Below are 20,496 nucleotides of genomic sequence, written 5' to 3' on the forward strand. Positions count from 1 at the left end.
AAAAAATGTAATATTCATCTCGGCTGAAATGAGATTAAAGTAACGAGGAAAAGGAAAAAAAAATCATATTTTACCTGTGTCGGGAAAATATGGTGAGATTGTGCAACGGATAATTTAATAAAATCCTCGGCATATTTAACACCAGCAGTATCTTTCAGTGAAACAGCCAACATGCCAGTCGCTTCTCTGGGTAAGTTGATCTAAATAAATTAAATTTAATTAGAGAATTTTCCTCGGTGTCCACATATACATTCTCGCATACGAAAATTGAATGCGGACCAAATGAATGGCGAAAAATTAAATTAGAAAAAATAAAATGAAATAAATCGAAGAATCAAAAAAGAAGAAAAGAAAAAGAAAAGTTAATTTTCAATGTGCCCTGTATACGTACACCAATTGTATAATTTCCTCCGATGTGGATGTCGGCAATTTCTTTGCTGGATAATTTATGCTTTAAAGTGTTTATATCCCCGAAATTATGTGAAAATTCGTTTCCCAAATTATCGTGCAAAGTTACTTTTAAGAATATACTCAGGCCGCAAGGTATTTTCCTTTCGGTGTGTTTAAATTTAACACTTGATGCGTCAAGTGTCGCCAATACGTAATGAATGTTTTTCACCTCAATGGGTAGCGACAACGTTTGATCCAATGATGATGCCTGGGGAGAAATAAATTAAAAAAATAATTTTTTAATTTCTTAAATAAAATTTTAAATCGAATGCAGGTGGAAATGACAAATTTCCAGTACTGGTAATGACAACAACATTTTAATGTGGTAAAAGGGCGTATACCGTACATATAGAATAGCTCTGTGTGGTATATGTGGACATAATTCATGTAATTATGAATTAAATTTTGTTCTTACTAACTAAATATGAAACTCCATTACACTGAGTTGCGTTTCGTATAAATATGTGGGAAGGAATAGGGAACACAATTTAGGAGGAATGTCAAATGAAGCATGCAGAAATTTAATTATTTCTTCATCATACCCCGTAACTTGAATTTTCTACGAAGCATTCCTTGAATTGACATCAGGGCCTATTTTTATGGAAAATATTTTTTTTTTCGAATTTTCGATGCGTTTCAGGGAACTTGTTTTCGCGGAATTGGAAAAAATTTCAAGAAATTTCGAGAAAATCGAAACGATATTTTTTCGTCAAATTTGAGACGATTTTTTTGTAGCACAAAGTTCTGTTAATGGACAGTTGTATTGTACACACGACCAGTGAACAAAGGAGAACTTATTAACAAATGGTTCCACTCACACGTAACACTACGTACTTACTCACTCTAAAAAGAAAACCTTTTCCAAACGAGAAATCTATCGACAATCTGCGACTTCTTTTGTTAAAAGTATTGCCCTGATGTCTGATGCTAGACTTTTACTTTATTCGTTTGAAGATACATTTTCAAACATCATTTTTATCACTGCTGTCGATAACAAATGATTAGCCGTTAAAGTCGAACATTATACTTACAATGATCAAATCGCGCCCGATCGTGTCTTTTGATACCAACGTTCCATCTTTTGTGACACTTACAATTGAATTCGCCGCATCAGCTACCTATAAGTCATCATCATATTACCTTGACTGCAATCATCAACAATTAATTAAGCGTAACCCACCTTATATGCCACATCCACAAGGTTGGCTTTTAAATTGATAGAAGCTTTGGGAGGCATCAAGATAGTCTTGTCTCTGATATGTATTGGCGACACCAATTCGAGCATTTTGAAGACTATGGAAAAAAGTCAAAAGAAAAACGAAAATTAATTGACGAACCGGCACATGAATTTCTTTTGTAGATAAAAAATCAATCGAATAAAAACTACGTTGGAAAATGTATTACCAGTAACTTGAACAGACACAGTTTGTGTGCCAGTTGGTGTCACGACAACAGCTTGAATTTTTGCTTCGCCAGGATTTAGTGCCTTTATCCGAACCGATATCATATCGTTGCTGTTATAATCGATGCCTTAAGGGAGAAGGAACGCAATGAATGTGTTGTTGTGCGTATATTTACGAGACTATCACTCACCTGCTTCAGAAAATATTCCAAAGATGCTGATTACATCCGGCTGATTTGTCGACCATGTCACAGATAGTCGAGGTAATGTTCCCAAAATCATTGGTGAAATGTCAGGAACACCTAAGCAGCAAAAAATGAATCGATAAAAGGTAGAAAATTACCAGTAGGAAAAAAAATTTGTAAAAGTAAAGACGACCGAAACACCCTCATAAGCGGCACAATTTATGTCAACGAAAAATGAAGTGAAATTTACCCCATAACGTTGCTGGCATCACAGCACCAGATTTAATGCGAACGAGAGGTGTTTTTATTTTAATTTTATCCAACGGAACCACATTTATGTGTACAGAGTCTTGTGAAAATATTATTTGTCGACCAGTGGCTGGATTAATGCCGACACATTTTCCAATAATTTTTGTTTCACCCAGTTTCAGTGCTGTTGCCACAGCCGATTCCATTGCTAGAATGATGGTATTTATTTAAGCCTTTTTTCGCTTGACATGGCTTTCAGTGCGGAAACTTACAAACAACATTTTCATTTTGAACGAAGTATATTATGTTTACGTCAGGATATGGTCCGCCTTGTGAGTAGATTTGAACATTAGATCCAATAATGATTGTGCTGTTACGAGGATACAATCGAAGTGGAGGAAAAACCTGCAAAATAATGGAAAGCATTTTTAAAGATTGTCTTTTCTTTGTGAGCTTAAAACAATACGGAGGGGATTATTTGATTTGGTAATTAGTTATTCCAAACTGAAATGAATTCCAGCATGTGCGACTTCGATGGCGACAATTTGTAGACTCTCTATGCTCCCTCGAGGAGTAAGAAGTCAGATGTGTGACTTTAATCTTTTGAAAACGACAAACGTATCATTGTACAACAATTAAATCTGTTACTTCTATTGTTCAGATGTATCACTAAGTGTTTGATAAAAAATATTTTCCTTCATTCGATGAACATACTGGCCCAAAAAAGTAAACATTTATTTTCGTCAGCCTGTTATGGACAACGCTAACGAAAATAAATGTAGGAAATAATGGTTGATGTTAAACGAAAATCATGACTAACAACGACAATAAAATGTTACTTTTTTGGAACTCTTTTCTTTAAATACCAACATTAGGGGAGGGAACGGAAGATAAAAACATTTTCGAACTTTCGGTATGTGATTTAATTTCACATAGAGAAACTACATATAATCCGCGATGGATCTCCCCTAATTTTAAATATTTTTTTAGGTTAGAAAGCACGGACTTTGAACTTTGTGATCTATTTCTTAGAGTTTCTTGACCTTAGCAAAGTACTTTAAAATAGCGCAAACAGCCTTACAAATAACAACTTTGTGAGGAATTTGAATGCTCCCGATTTAAATCATTACTTTAAATCGTACTCATATTAACAATTAAGTTGATGTTGATATATTTATATAGCATATGGAATGATGGAATAATTTGATGATAGACTGAAAAATGTTCTACTTTCTTTGTGGTGCAAGGACCAATTACAAACCACAACTACTCCTAAATCAGATTTGTCGGATTTCACTTTTCAGTGAGTGTAGTGACTACACTGTAGTCCAAGTAAATCAAATTGTAGCCATAGTCCCTTGGACTCACCTATCAAACGATAGCTTCTTCCGACAAAGAAAAAAGCCTTAACACGAAGGCAGCGAAGGGTTCCTCACTTGGATAAATGACTACACACCCTAGAAGGAATTGACCCTATAAAAAATGTTTTTTTCCAATGAAATAAGGAAATAAGGAATTGGTGACACATCATTTTGGCTAGTGAGGAACCCCTCGGAAGACAGGTACGGAAAAGACGTTGCACAAATATATTTCAACACCCATGAGCAGAGCATGTTTAAATTCAAAAGGTAGCTACAAAAGCATCAGTATCAAACATGTCCCAGGCTTTCAGAATTCGTACCTTGACAGTTCTAAAGGGACGCAACTGTCAAGTTACGAATATTTGGAGTTACGAAAATACTAGAGTCGTCGCTCTGATGCTACTAAAAATAAAATATCTTTTTCCAGTTTCCAGTTTCTTTATATTAAATACAATGCAAAGCTGTCATGGTAGCATAATAGGCCATTGAAGAAGTGAAAGCTTTAAGCTCACTACGGGAACTAAATCAAAACAACGATACGAGCGTTTACAAAAGCAAAGCACAGTCAACATAAAATTGAACTGATTTTTACATTTTTCGTATCTCACAAACGAACTCATCCGAATGAGTTAATTGAAAGTGCAATGTATGGAAAGTTTAGCCGTAATTTCGTTATCTCCCTCCTATATACCTGAAGCTCAATAAAATGTGCGTTAGACAACAATTTCAAGCACTCATCGTAAAAACTTAATTACGGCAATGCTGTATGCATTTCACTCAATACAAACGGTCAATTTTTAACCGAAAAATACATTAAAAGAAATCCAACACAAAGAAAAGAACACTTGAACGGTGTTATAATGTGGATCTAATGAAAGTCATCAACAATCAAATTGAATGATTAGATAAAGAACAGAGAATTCGTATGCCATGTTATATCACAAAAACTCCCATTATCAGTTTTCGGTGAAAAATAATGTAAAGAACAAGTCAATTGACATTACATCCATTCGAAAAACGGTATCCAGTTGCACGGAATGAATAATATTATAAATCTTGTTATTGTTGGCGATAGTACAGTCGGAAAAACATGTTTACTATTTGCATATACCAATAAGGGCGGCTTCAATTCACTCTACGAACCAACAATGTAAGTTCAACCAATATAATAACATCAACACCATCAAACCGAAAATTTTAACAATTGCAGTAAAGTTACTGAGACATTTTCTTATCTTTTTCGATGAGTAATGCAATATTATTTCACGTAAGTCTTAACGCTGTTTGGTGTTTTGTATCACCATAATATGTGACAAAATGTAAAGAACGAATTTGACAAAAGTGTTGCGGGATGTTCGTTGTTCGAAATGTGTTTTGCTAGCACCACGGGTATTGTGCAATAATATCAGGAAGAATGCCAAAATTGATACGTTTGAGAGCGTTTTGAATTTTGTCGACAAATTCGCAACAAATAAACTGTGCAATTGCTTTGACTCAGCTCCGGTTTGTAAGCTCAAACTAAACGGATTCTATTCGCCGGTGTAATTTTCATTTAGTTTGTGTTGTAATTAGATCCGGGACTTAGAAAATCAATGAATGCAAAGGGTATTACAATTTTTGTCCCACCCTAATTGTAGCACCAGTCTTTCAACTTAGCGGCCTTTGTATCATTCAATTGTATTATCAACCGTGGTCTTATGTGGCAAAATTATTGTTAAATTATGCGAAGTGATAGATTTTGTATCAAACATTTACCCAAATACAGTAACAGATTCAATAGATTATGATTGCCTTGCCTAGTATGTGTTTATTACGTAGGCGTCAAATACAGTCGCCTTGTACTGTAAGACCTTGCAAGGTGAAGTCAATTTAATTTTGACCAAGCAATCAGCGTGACCTTGAATTTGGCGACAGGAGTTGTGGAAAGATAAAAAACAAAATTCAAAATCCTTACAAAACTGGTGGCGGACACTACCAACAAATTCCTTAGTCTATAAACGCTTGCCGCTTCGTAAAGGTTCACCATTCGATCTAAATCAACAAATAAAAAGGTCACATGGACAACATGGTCATGGTCATGTCGATGACATAAGAATTATTACGTTTTTAATTACCGGAATTACTCGAATTACACGACAACAGGGCACATTTTTAAGCACTTTCAGTCTCAGAACTCTAAACATAGCTTTCAAATAAATATTCCTCTGCAAGGAAAAGTCAAGTGGAATACTTGATTTCTATGAAAGTATGTCTGAACGTGTGAATTGAAGTGAGAAAGGTGAATCCGAACGCAGAAACACTTGAACAACCTACGTGTTCAATTTAAATGTTGGCTGGTGAACAATTTATCAATGTATTCTCCAATATAGGCAGCCGAATTTTATTATTTCTTTCAGATACGAGAGAGAAGAGTCTGAATTGGTATTGGACGGTCAGAGATATTTCATAAAATTACATGACACGGCCGGCCAGGAAGACTTTGATCGTTTGAGGCTGGTAATATATAAGGACACTGATGTATTCATTTTATGCTACAGCATGGACAATCGTACGTCGTTCGAGAATATTTTTAGCAAATGGTATCCCGAATTGTTGCCCTATAACAAGCCTATTATCTTAGTAGGTAAGTTACGGTGTTGGTTAACATAATTCAAACCCAGCAGGATTTAACCTGCTGCTAATAATGTAAAAATTCGAAATTCTACGCATTTTCAGGAACGAAAAGTGACATTCAAGGACCAAATATCATTAAGGTGGATGAGGCAGAAATTCTCAGACGAAAAATTCGAGCCAGTGCATTGTTGATGTGTTCAGCTAAGGATTATCACAACATAAACGAAGTGATTTACACGGCCGTCAGAGCAATAAATGAGGAATTACCGCCTCAGGAAGAGGATTCGAGTACATTTTCGTGTTGCAATTGTTTTTGAAATTGATTTTCGTTTAGAAAATTTTGTTTTACTTTTCGAAAGAGGAAATTAAATAAATCTGTAAAAGAGATGGGGTCGTTGATGACTACAATATGGGAGTGTTCTTTACAATTAGCCAGACGCTATTTGCTACAAAATTTTGTGATAATTGCTATTCACAAAACATTGTATAAGGAAGTAGCGGTAGCGGTGAGTTAAATTTTCTTTTTATCGAGAACAATGCCATGGAAAATATTGCATGGAAATACATGCGATTAGCTCTGCCTAGTGACCTTTCATATAGAAACAAGAGCAAAAATAAACGAAGTAAAAGATTATGCAAGAAACACTAGACGATGCTTACAACAAAGGACTTAACACACTTGGTGACTATATGGTAAAACAACAGCCGTTTGTGAAAGAGACATTTTTCTATTCAATAAATGGCTCACCTGAATATTGGCATCAGAGCTTCGGATGAGTTTTTCGCCTTTTCCCGAGCTGAGCACAATTTTTGTTTCGCCGAGCTCCAAACCGGTCACGATGTATCTGCAAAATTGAATTTCCCGCATTGAATCTTCTCTTTCTGATCAAAATTTAGCTTTTCTGTTCACCTTATTTCACCAAAATTCAGGTTCTCTTGTTGACCCAATTTAACGGTCAAGATTTTGGTATTGAAGACCTCTTCACGCAACTCATAAATTTGTAAATTATTCGAATCCACTGCCATAACGTTGTCCATTGAGTCGTACAACTTTACGATAGCATCGATGGTTTTCGACTTTTCTACACGATCCGGAACCTATTCGAAGAAATCAACTTAATAGCAAGAATAGGTCACGGTAGTTGAAAGAGGGGCTTCTTACCATCACTTCGATTTTCCCAATCGAAACGACCGAAACAAACAGTGATGACGGTTCTGTAGTTAAACAGCGGTCCGAGACCTCGACTTTCACCTGAAATTGACAAAAGAAGTCAGCCGTGAAACCCCGGAAGAAAATCGATTTCAACTAAATACTTACGCGTCCAATACGCAGTGGTTTGATGACAATTTCACTTTTAATTGGATCGTACTCAACACTGACAATGTCTTGATCACTCAGCGTTAATTCGTAATGGCCACTTCCTGTTTCAAAGTAATAAAAACCGAGAATTACGACGTGACTTTGAAAGAATTTAAATCCTCACCTTGAGAAACTGGAATTCGTTCGGGTTCATTTTTACCGATGAAAATTGATATCGAGTCAAAAGGCAGTAGATTTCGGTTTACCGTCAGAAAGTTTAATTCGTTTTCGATCAGAGGCTTTTTGAGTGCACTGGTCGGTGTCTGTGGATGCACAAAATCACATTAAGTTGTTCGATTAATTCAAAGTATTTCGGTTTACCTTCTGAATGCCAAATTCGGGTACTTCAGGATCAATGGATAGACCATACAACACTTTCCACGAGTACGAAGTGACACTGCCTTTGATTTTCGAAATTTTGGAGGAGTCCGAGACCATCACCGTTAAATAATCTCGCACAGGAATGTTGACACCCGTCAGTATCTCGTCTTCACTTTGGCGTCTGTGATTGATACTGTCGTCGATATGACCATCAGCTTGTGCAAATTTCCAATCAAACTCCAACGAACTGATATTCATGAGCTTTCGATTTTGAGCGTCGAGCACTTCGATGCCAATTTCGAGATTGTTTGAGTTTCCCTGCAGATACATCAACGATTTCTTCGTCTTCATCGGACAACTTGTACGCAATTCTGCGGTCGTGTACAGATTCAGGAACCGTGGCTTGACACAGTAAATGTTTGTTACCATTTGTGAGATGTAGGGAACGCAGTTCTTAGCAGACAGAGAATTGTAAATGTCTATGGTGAGCTTAGTTTCGCCCACAACCTTGCAGAGCACATTGAAAATGTGATAGTCTTTGCTGAATTCGTTTTGCACGTCCTCAACGTCGACCAATTCGTTGTTGTAATCAATTTTCCGGACCAATTCCGATTCGATTGTGAACATTTTCTGTGGACCATTCTCATAAATGACGTTTCTTGTGGTTCCAATCGGCAGGACGATCTCGTTCAAAATCGGATTCAAAATGTTAAATTTTTCGAACACCACAAGTGTGACCTCATCTTTGAGCACTTCGTTCATGAAGTTGTACGTCACTTTCAACTGTGTTGTACCGATGTTGTTCGCACGCAGCGTTAGTATTCGGCACGCATTTTTCGACAATTTGGAATTTTCGTTTGGTAGACTTTCACTGACAAAAATTTCGCTGGAGAAATCCAATTTTAAATGTAAATTTTCACAAGCGAAAAATGGCATCAACGTCTTGTTATGCTTGGCATAAATGGCCACATGAATTTCAACCACATCATTCACAGCCGTTTCGAAATTGTATTGGACGATTTCCAATTTAACTGGCGGCAGGAAAAATATGTCGGCCGTCCGGGCAACCTTTTCGTTCTGGGCCAGTGCGACTTTGATTTGTCCGAATTTTTGCACGTTCTCGTGCTGATATTCACTTTGGAAATTTACTAAATTTTGCAGATTTTCTGGTTTGGTGAAGGCCAAACCGTTTCCGTCTATCGAAACTAGTTGCTGATGCATCGATGACCAGACAAACGAATCAGTTCCACCACTAGCAGTGAATTGGATGTATTGCCTGAAAGAGAATGAGTCAACGATGACGTCAGTCCATCAGCATTTTCGAATGGTTCATGTCTACTCACCCTTTAGGACTATTCGCGTCGTAAGGCAGTATAACGAGTCGGGGCTTCAGATCAATACGATCAAAAACAGACAGCTCGGCAGTAGCGGTGAGACTTTTGAAGTTAGCCGATACTGTGGACCCACCTTTTCGTACAGCTTCACCGTAAATGCGAGTTCCGTTCGTTGTGCGACTGAGCGAATGGAAAATTGTCTCGTCAAACGACGCCTCTATATTGTACTTTGATCCGAGCGTAATTTTATTGCCATCGCTGTAAAGAATGGAAATTCTGTGATTAGAGCACGACCCACCCAATCAAAATCTGACGGAAACATACCGGGATACTAAATCGACAGCAATTTCGTGACGTTCACCGACCGTTGTCACCCAATTGTAGTGCGGCAACAGATTTAGAGTCAATTGTTTCGCATCGCATATAGTCAGCGCAGCTGTTGGCATTGGAGGCATATCACTGTCCGCATGATTCGGTATATTTCTGTCTCTCAGGTACACCGTAGTGCTTCCGATTGTATGCCCCGACGCATAGTTTCCGTCCAATGTGGCGTACTTATTGTCAGCAATCTCTAGGTAATATTGCTGGGCTGACACTTCTTCCAATTTGCCTCGTTTCAGTTGTTTGATTTTGAACTGAATGGTATCGCCGACCAAAATATGCGCATCACTCGGATCTAACATAAGATTGGCCAGTACCATAATTTGGACGACTAACGGTTTGATCTCGCTGTATTCCGGATATGGTAGACTGACAGTGACTGAAGCGGATCCCGTGTTTACACCTTCTAAGAGCGTCATCGATCCTTTTAGTCCAATGCTTTCCAAGTGTTCAACTTCTTTCGGGACTTCATGGTGTCGGCTTTCAGAAAATCGCAAAAATCTCAGCACCTCTTGCCAACTGTTTTTCACTTTCGATTCAACGGATCGGTGATTCTGTGATGCAATCTTCCAAGTAAATTCGATGCCCTCAAGTGTGGAGAATGCGTTGCCTGCAAAATCGCAGGAAATTAACAGCACTGGAATCAAGCGAAAACTACGAACAACTAACCTTGTGAATCGAAAGCCCACATTTTGAATGCTTCTGGCACTTCCTCAATGTACAGTTCTCTTGTTGTAGTTAGAACGCCGAGCTCATATATAACGTCCAGGATGACATCGGCACGTAATATTTCACCAGTTGAGGTATCTTCAGCCAAAACTACGGCCGTGTTTCGTCGATGCTCACGAGATGATGTCGCAGCCGTTATCACGACTTGTTGCGAACAATCATTGTACCGATCAACGTATATCGGTGTTATCGATATGAGATCAGGTCGGGACGATGTCCTGAAAAGTAGTCAGATGTCAGTTCACTTAAAAATCACTTTTCATTCAATCAATCGTAAAATTCATTCAAACACTGATTGTTACGCTGTATTTGTTTACATTGATGTTTTGCCCCCCACTACACATTCCGCGTCTATTGTGTCATTCGCTTAAAAACGTTGATTGCTCATTCCCGGTCTCATTATTTATTCGTAATACAAATGTTAAGTCAACGAAATCAAGATTCAATTAGACAAATTTGAATATCTCACATCCGATTGGAAACATTGCATACAATACGGAGAAATTCAAATAAACCGGTAATCGAGTCAGTAAGGTTATGCAACTTACCATGTGAAACAACCCCCTTCAATCACTTGTAACGTATAATTAACCGATACATTTTCAAATAACGGCAGTAGAATACGTGGTCCGGGGGAGAACTTAGCACCATCAACAACATAACAATATAATAACACGAAGAAAAATAATTTCTCACTCATTTTTATGTCCATCTTACGCGCCACAATGATATGAAATGAAAACAAAATACTGAACGTCAATGTCAAGTTGACATTTTTGTGTTTGTGTCGTCCCAGGAGAAAAATTCGATCGGAAAGGGATTGTGATTTTTGAGTGAACGCGGTGACAATATACAACGATAACATCATATTTGACACTCCTTCATCCTTCGCAAGACGTTGATAAACCATCTTTCATTTCATTAGTTGTTTCAGTAATACATTCTGATATTACCTAGATGAACCACTCAATTTTCATGTTTCTGCCATAGTGCCGGCAGCGCTACCTATACGTTCAGTTTTTAAGTAACAAACGAAATTTGACAGTTAAGAAACGTGATGTTGTCTTTCGCTAGTGTGTTTTTTTCCTTCTGTCAGATGTGTTGTCTTTCGCGAAATGTAAATTAAAACTAAAAATGAAATTCAAGTTAATGTCCATCGAAGACTTGGACAAACTAGAAAAGACTAAAATCATCTCGTATGTGACCAAGTTACACGAGTTTGTCAAAAGCCAACAAAAGAAACTGCGAAAAGTCAAGGACAAATACAAGAAATTGGTAAATTCTAACTCAAACGTCCTACTAAAAACAATAACACCGCACTGTGTGTATCGTGCATTATGTTACAGAAGGCGAAAGACCACAAAGATTCCGACAAAAAACGTCGAGATCATGAAAGCAGTGATGATTCTAAAGACGAAGAGTCTAAGCGAAAAACGGCCCCAACTCGTAAGCAATTTATCAGAGATTTAAGTTAAAGGGGCGGGATGAGCTTTCACGTTTTTTCTCCGCAGACAATGGTTCCAAAGAAGAAGAGCCGACTAAACACAAACCGTCCCCAGCTCCGAAGAAATTAGCCGAATCAGCTGAAGTAACTGACCAGCAACAACAGCCAATTAGTTTCGTAGACGAGATTCGTCAAGCGGCGGAAAACATACAAAATGAGAACGGTTTCGTGTACGAACCCACTTCGGGATTGTATTACGACCGAGCGACTGGTTATTACTACAATGCAGTAAGTTAATCAGCTGATTAATCTGTTGTACACAACGGTAACATGACTTTCATTGCAGGAACATGGCCTTTACTACGACGGCAACACCGGTTGCTACTACAAATTTAATGTTGAAGATAACAAATTCGAGTTCCACTCTCAAGTGACAACCGTTCCAACGAATCAGGTTTCCCAACGCTCCAAACTCAATCGATCGATCGAATGATATTTAATTTCGAAAATGTTTTTTTTTTCCATTCATTCAACTTCACATGTGAAACATTAGGCTATGCCAAGCACATCCTTAGATCAATTATTGAATGAATTCTCGCGACTCGATATTAATCAATTGCGAGCCAATGCATTAGGTACGTGCCGTTGTTTGAACGTAGATGAAAAACGTGGATTTCTCTTTGTTTGCAGACTGGCAAACGAAAATCGGTTAGTGAAAATTCAAGCGATTCGGACGATACAAACGTACGTAGACGAAGAAAGAAGAAAAGTAAACGAGCGACTAATCGCAAGGACGAGCCAGATGTTAAGGAGGATGGCGAATTGAGTAGCCATAGCGATGAGTCCGTTGTCGCCGGTGAAGAATGTATCGCAGAAATGCGTTATGAAGGTTAGTTTTGAAGCAGAAATTCGCGTTTTTCATGCTTCACTAATCGAACTCTACGAAAAAAGTGGCTTCAATTCGTTTGATAATATTTGTCCGAACGGTATGATCCGCTTGCCCTCGCTAGTTTTTTTTCGAAGAGTTCGTAAATTTGATTTTGATAGTCGGTTTGTTGAGCGTTAATTTTTACATGACGTCATGCTACAGATGTTGCCAAAAAATACCCGCCATCATTGCGCCTAATGGTTCTGGAAACAAATTTGCCAAAACTGAAAGTCGGAGAGCTTTTCATCGTCACCTACAAAGGAGGATCACTTGGAAGGGAAGGAGCGCACGACGTAATCATTCCAGATATTAATGTTTCAAAGGTTCGTCCATTCAAATCACTAAATATTGATCGCTCGTATGTTACCATCTCACTCGTTCCGACAGTATCACCTAAAATTTACCTACAACGACGAAAAAGCCGGTTACGAGTGTGTCGACCTGGGATCACGAAACGGTACCTTGATGAACGGAAAACGTATTTCCAATGCGAAACAAGAAAGTGACCCCGTTCTCCTTATTCACGGGTGTAACATTCAATTATCGCAAACCAAATTACTGTGCCATGTTCATGACGGTCACATTACATGCCGGGAATGTGAACCCGGATTGATACAAGTTCAAGTTGCTACTCCTGCCGAAGAAAATGTTGATCGATCCAACGGATTGAGCCATAAAGAAGAGCTGAAGAAAATCAAAAAGCGATACGGGCTGGCGGATGAAAGTAATTTGAAAGCGAGGGTGATATCATTTTGAGACATTGACGGCTAATTGACTTCATCCACAGGCTATCTGATTCCGCAACAAATGAAAAATGATCGAGCCGCACAAAGACGAAAAGAAGTTGGAAGCACGGGAATTAATGAAAAAACGATGACGGCATCGATTGATACGTAATGGAAAAGACCGAATGAATTGGTGAATGACAATTAACTTAAAAATCGAATTTTCAGATCGATCCCATCGGAAAACAAAGGATTCAAAATGCTGTCCAAACTGGGATGGTCACAAGGTCAAACACTTGGAAAGAATCAGACTGGGCTCCTTGAACCTGTATGTGATTTAGTTGAGCCTTTGGTACTGCGATGCATTTTTGACTTAACCGAATTTCCCTTTTCCAGATTCCATTGCAATCGAATGAAGGCAAGAAAGGTTTGGGATGTGAGGAGAAAATTTTTGTTACCGATAAGAAAACGGAGAAGAAGAAACAGTTACTGAAAATAACGCAGCAGCGTTATAATACTACGCTTGTAGTCGATAAGAACATATTCGACGATGGGGATAGCAGCAGCGATGAATAAATCTGACCTGGTTTTCTGTTTGAAATTAGAATTTTGGGTTTTTCTTGATTACCCTTTTACTCCCGAAGCGGCAAACGTATCGATACATCTCTAACTTTGTCTGTCAGTAGTGTCCTTACGAAATCTTTGACTTCATCAGATTTATGTTTCGCTACATCTCTTAACTAGAGCACAATCGACGAAAAAATCAGAACCGTCAGTTACCTGATAAGGACGACGGCTGAAGCTTCTAATGAACACTTAAATCAAAAATTAATGAGAATTTTCCATTAAAATGCCTGCAGAAGATTTCTCTGAATTTTCCAACGCTTTAAACATTTGTTGCCCACGTATCAGTCAACGGCGCCAAATGTTTTAAATTAATCAAGAATATACCATCATAATTTTGGAATGAGAGAGAAATCAGTTCATTTCCTCATCGTCTCGTCAGCATCATGAATAATATAGGGTGACCCGCAAAATCGACCCGTCCAATATCGTACACATTGTACAATTTAGTCCCAGTCCAATTTCGTTAACTGCTACAGTCCAATATCTTTCAGTCCAATATCTTTTCGTTCAATATCATTCAGTCCAATATTATTCAGTCCAACAAAATGCGACTTGACGATGTTGGACTGAAAGAAATTGGACAGAATGAACTCGGACAGAAAGATATTCGACAGAACGATATTGGACTGAATGAAATTGAACCGTGAACGATATTGGACAGAGAGATAATGGAAAGAAAGATAATGGACAGAATGAAATTGGATCGTGAACAATATTGGATAGAACGATGTTGGACAGAATGAAATTGGACGGTTGACGAGATTGGACAGAAAGATATTGGACATAAAGATAATGGACAGAATGAAATTAGACCGTGAACAATATTGGACAGAACGATATTGGAAGAAATGATATTGGATTGGACGATTCCCAAGTAGCATTTCAGAAAAAAAAACTTATTCGTTAAAATAACGTTGTAGCAACGTTGCCACAACGGTTGTGCAACCGTTGTTGCCCGGTTATAGTTTAACCTACGTCAATTAACCGTTGGATAACCGTTAAACAACGAAAAAGTTAAAAATTATAGTTGTTCTACCTTAAATTTTTAACTTTTTCGTTGTTTAACTGTTATCCAACGGTTAATTGACCTAGGTTAAACTATAACCGGGCAACAACGGTTGCAAAACCGTTGTGACAACGTTGCTACAACGTTATTCTAACGAATAAGTTATTTTTTCTGAAATGCTACTTGGGAAAATTTTGTAACAGATGAAATTGTACGGGTCGATTTTTCATAGTGCCCATTCCTCAAAGAAAAACAAAATCTGCGTCGGCTGGTAGTATCGGTTTTGGAATCAGAGCCAACCGGCACAGTGTTTTAAACTTATTAAGGGATCACTCATAAATTACGTAACGCTTTTTAAGTGTTGTCATCCAAATTAAATCTTGAAGAACTCGAGAAATACGCGCTCTGTTAAAAGTATGTTCTATACCAAATATACCCATCTAAATGGACATAGTTTAAACTTTGCAGAGTGAGTATTATTTTGAATGAAAAATGTTTCAAATTACAAATTACCGAAATTTGTATGATACGCTGTCCAGCTTCAGTACTCTGTTTAGAGTAACTTTGTGAGGTTGTTCCAAAAAGAAGTTGCGAAAAAAAACAGTGTCTTTCAACACTGAATGTGATTATTTTTGCAATAAAGACGATAAGACTATAAAAAAGTTGGTAGGTTTAAAGTTGGTTGATTCTTCACGGAGATAGTTCTTGCAAATTACATATGATGACACAGATCTAGTTTTCATTCATTCTCCGATATATATGGAGATAATAAAATGAGTTTTGGAGATAATATAACTTGATATGGAGATAACAAATGTATGGAATGGAGATAAAACAAATTAAAAAGTGAAGATTCAATCAAATTCACGCCGTAAGTGTGCCCAAAATTTGAATTTTAAGTGAACGATTCGATGAAAAAGTGAACCGAAAAGCACATTTCAACACTTCATTGTATGAAAATGACGCTACGTTAGAAAGACCTCCGCACTTTCCATTTTGAATTTCAACCGCACTTACGGCGTCAATTATCTCCATTTGTTAATTTTTTATCTCCGTTCCTTGTTATTTAATCTCAAGTTTTAGTTAATTTATGGGCTTTTTTTAATTATTTATCTCCATTTTTCGATTGTTTTCTCCAATTTTACTATTTTTTATCTCCGTTTTTCAATTTTTTATGTGCCGTTTATTGCGATCCTTTATAATATTGATCAACAAAAAAAAGTTTATGGAAATCGAATGACCGACTCGTGAGTTCGTCCCATTTGTGTGAACCAGGTACATGGCGCCAAGCAGTTTCTAGGGAAGCCAAATTTGAACATATTTTGTCTACTTTTGCTTTGTAAGATAGGTATTGACCGTACCAATTAGGAAAAAAAAGTTTATGGAATTCGGTTGTTCAGAGCGTGAGCGAGGTCTCTTGGAGTGAGCTCATATCCGGCTACTCGGCCGTACAGTGAGCGTGGAGGAATTTGTCAACATCTCGAGTAAACTTTGACCGAATTTCATGAATTTTTTTTTGTATGAAAGGTATTTACAAATGTGAATCGTCAGTACTATTTCCGGTCTCCTAACAAAATTGCTGCAGGTGGCCATATTGGATTTTAGTAAAATTGAAATATCTTGAGAAAAATAGTACTTATAGAGTTTCTGTTAACAGAGAAGTAATTGGTTATGTGTGTGGGGCTTCATGCACCCCATATGTGGGCATCTATATATAACTATATACAGCTATATTGAGCTATTTTCAGCCATATAGAGTTCTTTTCAGCTATATAATAGCATATTTATCTGAAAAATGTTTATTCACAGTAAATATAGGTAAATCTAGCGGTATATAACTGTTTAAATATATAAAGGACCATATTACCCAGAGGTTGTCATTATTTTTGTCGCCGTTATCGATAACAGATGAATAATGTCTGCAAATGAAAGTGATAAACAAAAATGACAAACATTTTCTGTGTTTAAGGTTTTTGGTCATACATTCCATGTATTTTCAATCATTGTAGTGAACGATGTGTGACAAACATTTTAGAGTGTTTATCATCCGTAAGACCCATGACTTTCAGTCAAGGGAATAATTTTGTGAATTTCTACGTGTTCATTGAAGAACAACCTCCTAATATCATGTAAACTTCAGTTTATTTCTGAACGTAATGACAGTACTATGCACAGCTAAGATGTGCTACTGTTCAGCAGCATTTTGCAATAACCATGTTTAAAGACATTTTTTAAATGGTAGAAACTTGTATGTACTGCTACGTTAACAAATGACCTGCAACATTTTCTGTTGTCTTGCGACCTTCGCCTTCGGCTCGAAATACACCTTCCCACATGTCTGAACAACAAATGTCCTAGCGAGACAGTAATGTACCATTGTCTTGAAGTCAGAAAACGACCCATTACCATGTTACCTGTTTTTCTACTAATTAAAATTTTGAAACGCGATTGGTTACCCTGTCTGTAACTTTAATAATTTTTAACGAGTGATTACAACTCAACGCCCTCTCTTATCATTTCTCTGTTTATTGACTATTTGCATCGACGCGTAGCGGAAAATATTTTTACCAGCTAACTTGCCAATTTTCACGAAGAAACTGCTGACACAAGATCGTAGTGAATATATTTTGTACCAGTCAAAGTGCCAAGTTTCACATAGAAACGCCACCAGGATATTTTGAAAATCACCATCATTACCAAATAAAATAGTTATTTTCCTAACGCCTGCTAAAAGCAGCTATAACTGACTTCCTACAGGCTGTGTCATCAGTTTGCATATTTTAAAATTATTCTGTAAGTTGATCTTTAACTGAGTCCTAACCAAGGGCCCTCTCAATAGAACAAACTGACAAATTAAAATGAAAAATCATATATTTAAATGTGTGTGTGACAGCTTCGTGTACAGACAGTAAAAAGGGACTCTTAATGTCAAAAGTAAAGGGACTCATAACGTCAAAATAAAGCAAAGTTGACGTTTTCGCGTTATAGGTGTGTGTGATATAATTTTTCAATGTAGTCTACCTCTATGGTCCTAACAGACAAGTACGTTAGATGAACAAATAAGGGAACATGAAATCATTAATGTGCCGATATGAATACCGTTTTTGGTGTGAAACTACACATTATGACGAATTTACACTTTAGTCGTCTTTACTTTCAACGAAAGTTCAGTTTGTTACGTTCCAATTTTCAAACTGTTAGTTTTACTTGCGCCTCGTATCGACAATTCGTATTTTGTTGGTGTCATACAGAAAACCTTTGACTGGAAGGCAATTTTCACCTGCATACATTGGAACTGTTTCACTTCCAGACAAACCCCCACGTATTATAAATCGCCAGCTGTGAGTTTCGCCTTCGTTCTTCACCAACAACTTTCGTCGCAAAAAATTTCTTAACATTGAACATGACAAATTGACTAGTACTAAAGAAAATGTTCTCATTGAGACAGTCATGGAAGGGAGCGTTACAATGATGAATTAAAATCGATGTTACGCCAGAGAAGACGCTCTTCATCAGCTCCATTTAAAACTGCTGTTAAGTGGATGATAACTTTTACAGTCTTCTTCAAATACGTAATTAACAACTAATTTAGTAACTCAACCGATAAGATTGTCTGGCTTTTGGTCTGATAAAATTTTTGAATTGGGCTATTTGCCGAAAGAAATGTGCTTCCACTTACTATAGAGACAAGAGAAACAATAGACATTGAGAAATGAAATTAAATGAACCAGAAGTAGTGGAGAAGCGACGTGTCGCGAAAGCTTCGAAAATCATTTTGGTCAGTGAAATATTTGACAGATACAGTACTGCTGCAATATCAAGTGAGCTTACTCGACTAACGACTAAGAAAACGTGTAAATAATTAACGAAGGAATTCAAATTGTTCGTTTTTTTAAATGTTTTTGTGTCAGCAATCATATTACTGTTTCTCAATCTAAAACTTGGCTATGACAAAGATGCATCGACAGCAATCTACCACACATTTGAATTTTTGGCCTATTTCTTTGCAATTGTCGGTGGGGTCATAGCGGATAGTTGGTTGGGAATGTGGAGGACAATAGTTTTGACTTCGACATGTTTTGCCATTGGTGCTTTCATTGTAGGCGTAGCAGTTGTTGATAGTCTTTACCTTCCAATACAGTAACAACTTCCGGTTTCATTAGAAATCTTATTTTTACATTAAAATGATTGCAGCACTATTAGCATAGTCTGTTTGGTCGTCCTGTATGTAAGTGGTGGTTGCCTGAAACCATTATGCAGCACATTTGGTGCATTGCAATACAAGCCAGCTGAAAACAAAAGCATCGCTCTGTACTTTTCATTATACTATTTTATGTATAACTTCGGCAGCATAACATCTCGATTCATCAGTCCGATACTTCGACAAGATGTTAAGTGTTTCGGAAACGATGACTGTTTTGCATTGGCATTCGGTATACCCGGAATTTTTATGATCTTAGTCGGTGTTATATGTACTATTGCAAATAGATATTCTGTAGCTGCTCAAATAAAGGGCACAACGCTGCTGGATGTTTTCACATGCATTTGGGTAAAAAAATATAAATTTTCGATCAAACTCGTAATTTTCACCATAATAATTCAGTGCTCCCTTTCAGCATGCAATTGTTACAAAGATCAAATCTAGGAAATCGACGCAAATCAAGCAACGTCATTGGCTCGATTATTCTGCAGACAAATATGGAAAAAAATTGGTTTGGGAGACACGAGTCATAATCAACGTTATTGTCCTCTACCTTCCCATTCCAATCTTCTGGGCTCTGTTTTTCCAACAAGGTTCGCGATGGGTATTTCAGGCTGTACGAATGAATGGTGATATTGGATTTTACACCATCAAACCAGATCAGTTCAATGTCGTGAATCCGCTATTCGTTCTCATCTTAATTCCATTATTTGAATATGTGATTTATCCGAAACTAACAAAAATTGGAATCAGAACGGCTTTGCAGAAAGTAGCATTAGGTATGGCATTCGCAGGTTTGGCTTTCCTTACATCCGCTGCGGTCGAATCACAAATAGATGTGAAACTTCTACATATGGGCTGGTTAATTCCACAATATCTATTGATGGCAGTGGGCGAAACATTAATATCCATACCGTTGATGCACTTTTCTTATGCTGAAGCGCCAAGTAGCATGAAAACAATTTTACAAGCACTCAGGATGTTCACGGTTGGATTGGGAAATCTGATAGTTACTATTGTGGCTGGATCGAAGCTAATCGAATCCCAAATGTATGAATTTATACTTTTTGCCGTGCTAATGTTCGTTGATATGATAATTTTCGGATTGTTAGCCAAGAGATACAAAACTTTGGATGTGAATGTGCATGAAAAAATAGATAATAAATAATCTACGACTGAA

General features: G+C 37.3%; 4 protein-coding genes across 7 annotated transcripts in view; 3 read left to right on the forward strand and 1 right to left on the reverse strand.

Moving 5' to 3' along the window:
• LOC119073430 (nuclear pore membrane glycoprotein 210) overlaps positions 1-11,133 on the reverse strand; it is a 28,810-nt gene extending 17,677 nt beyond the window's left edge. Inside the window, exons 1-18 of one of the 2 annotated variants that reach the window (XM_037178902.1) lie at positions 10,934-11,133; positions 10,326-10,603; positions 9,600-10,266; positions 9,285-9,533; positions 7,942-9,217; positions 7,745-7,883; positions 7,579-7,682; positions 7,423-7,512; positions 7,171-7,358; positions 7,009-7,105; positions 2,559-2,691; positions 2,288-2,494; positions 2,044-2,154; positions 1,855-1,980; positions 1,631-1,743; positions 1,482-1,568; positions 392-658; positions 75-200 (exon numbers count right to left, since the gene is read on the reverse strand). In XM_037178902.1, the coding sequence (XP_037034797.1) occupies positions 75-200; positions 392-658; positions 1,482-1,568; positions 1,631-1,743; positions 1,855-1,980; positions 2,044-2,154; positions 2,288-2,494; positions 2,559-2,691; positions 7,009-7,105; positions 7,171-7,358; positions 7,423-7,512; positions 7,579-7,682; positions 7,745-7,883; positions 7,942-9,217; positions 9,285-9,533; positions 9,600-10,266; positions 10,326-10,603; positions 10,934-11,097 (4,422 nt within the window). In that variant the 5' untranslated portion in view covers positions 11,098-11,133. Of the gene's footprint in view, positions 1-74; positions 201-391; positions 659-1,481; positions 1,569-1,626; positions 1,744-1,854; positions 1,981-2,043; positions 2,155-2,287; positions 2,495-2,558; positions 2,692-7,008; positions 7,106-7,170; positions 7,359-7,422; positions 7,513-7,578; positions 7,683-7,744; positions 7,884-7,941; positions 9,218-9,284; positions 9,534-9,599; positions 10,267-10,325; positions 10,604-10,933 lie in introns of both variants that reach the window. The other variant, XM_037178901.1, reaches the window with a different exon arrangement.
• Positions 4,576-6,670, forward strand: LOC119073655 (ras-like GTP-binding protein RhoL). Of its 2 annotated transcripts, none has more exons than XM_037179256.1 (3): positions 4,576-4,797; positions 6,044-6,270; positions 6,363-6,670. In XM_037179256.1, the coding sequence occupies exons 1-3, from the start codon at positions 4,685-4,687 to the stop codon at positions 6,575-6,577; spliced, it is 555 nt and encodes a 184-aa protein (XP_037035151.1). In that variant the 5' UTR covers positions 4,576-4,684; the 3' UTR covers positions 6,578-6,670. The 2 variants fall into 2 exon arrangements, with proteins under 2 accessions (XP_037035151.1, XP_037035152.1); XM_037179257.1 differs by lacking the exon at positions 4,576-4,797 and adding an exon at positions 4,883-4,914.
• A 314-nt stretch (positions 11,134-11,447) lies between the features above and the next one.
• Positions 11,448-14,089, forward strand: LOC119073497 (angiogenic factor with G patch and FHA domains 1). Of its 2 annotated transcripts, none has more exons than XM_037179012.1 (10): positions 11,448-11,660; positions 11,732-11,831; positions 11,897-12,117; positions 12,176-12,283; positions 12,383-12,464; positions 12,920-13,080; positions 13,145-13,481; positions 13,545-13,650; positions 13,711-13,810; positions 13,879-14,089. In XM_037179012.1, the coding sequence occupies exons 1-10, from the start codon at positions 11,520-11,522 to the stop codon at positions 14,056-14,058; spliced, it is 1,536 nt and encodes a 511-aa protein (XP_037034907.1). In that variant the 5' UTR covers positions 11,448-11,519; the 3' UTR covers positions 14,059-14,089. The 2 variants fall into 2 exon arrangements, with proteins under 2 accessions (XP_037034907.1, XP_037034906.1); XM_037179011.1 differs by lacking the exon at positions 12,383-12,464 and adding an exon at positions 12,520-12,718 and having other exon boundaries at positions 11,449-11,660.
• A 4,691-nt stretch (positions 14,090-18,780) lies between these two features.
• LOC119073527 (solute carrier family 15 member 2-like) lies at positions 18,781-20,496 on the forward strand. Its single transcript, XM_037179064.1, has 4 exons — positions 18,781-18,936; positions 19,027-19,255; positions 19,310-19,664; positions 19,732-20,496. Exons 1-4 carry the CDS (start codon positions 18,828-18,830, stop codon positions 20,482-20,484), a joined length of 1,446 nt encoding a protein of 481 aa, XP_037034959.1. The 5' UTR covers positions 18,781-18,827; the 3' UTR covers positions 20,485-20,496.

Source organism: Bradysia coprophila, unplaced genomic scaffold (assembly GCF_014529535.1).
Source record: "Bradysia coprophila strain Holo2 unplaced genomic scaffold, BU_Bcop_v1 contig_138, whole genome shotgun sequence".
In the NCBI taxonomy this organism is placed as follows: domain Eukaryota; kingdom Metazoa; phylum Arthropoda; class Insecta; order Diptera; family Sciaridae; genus Bradysia; species Bradysia coprophila.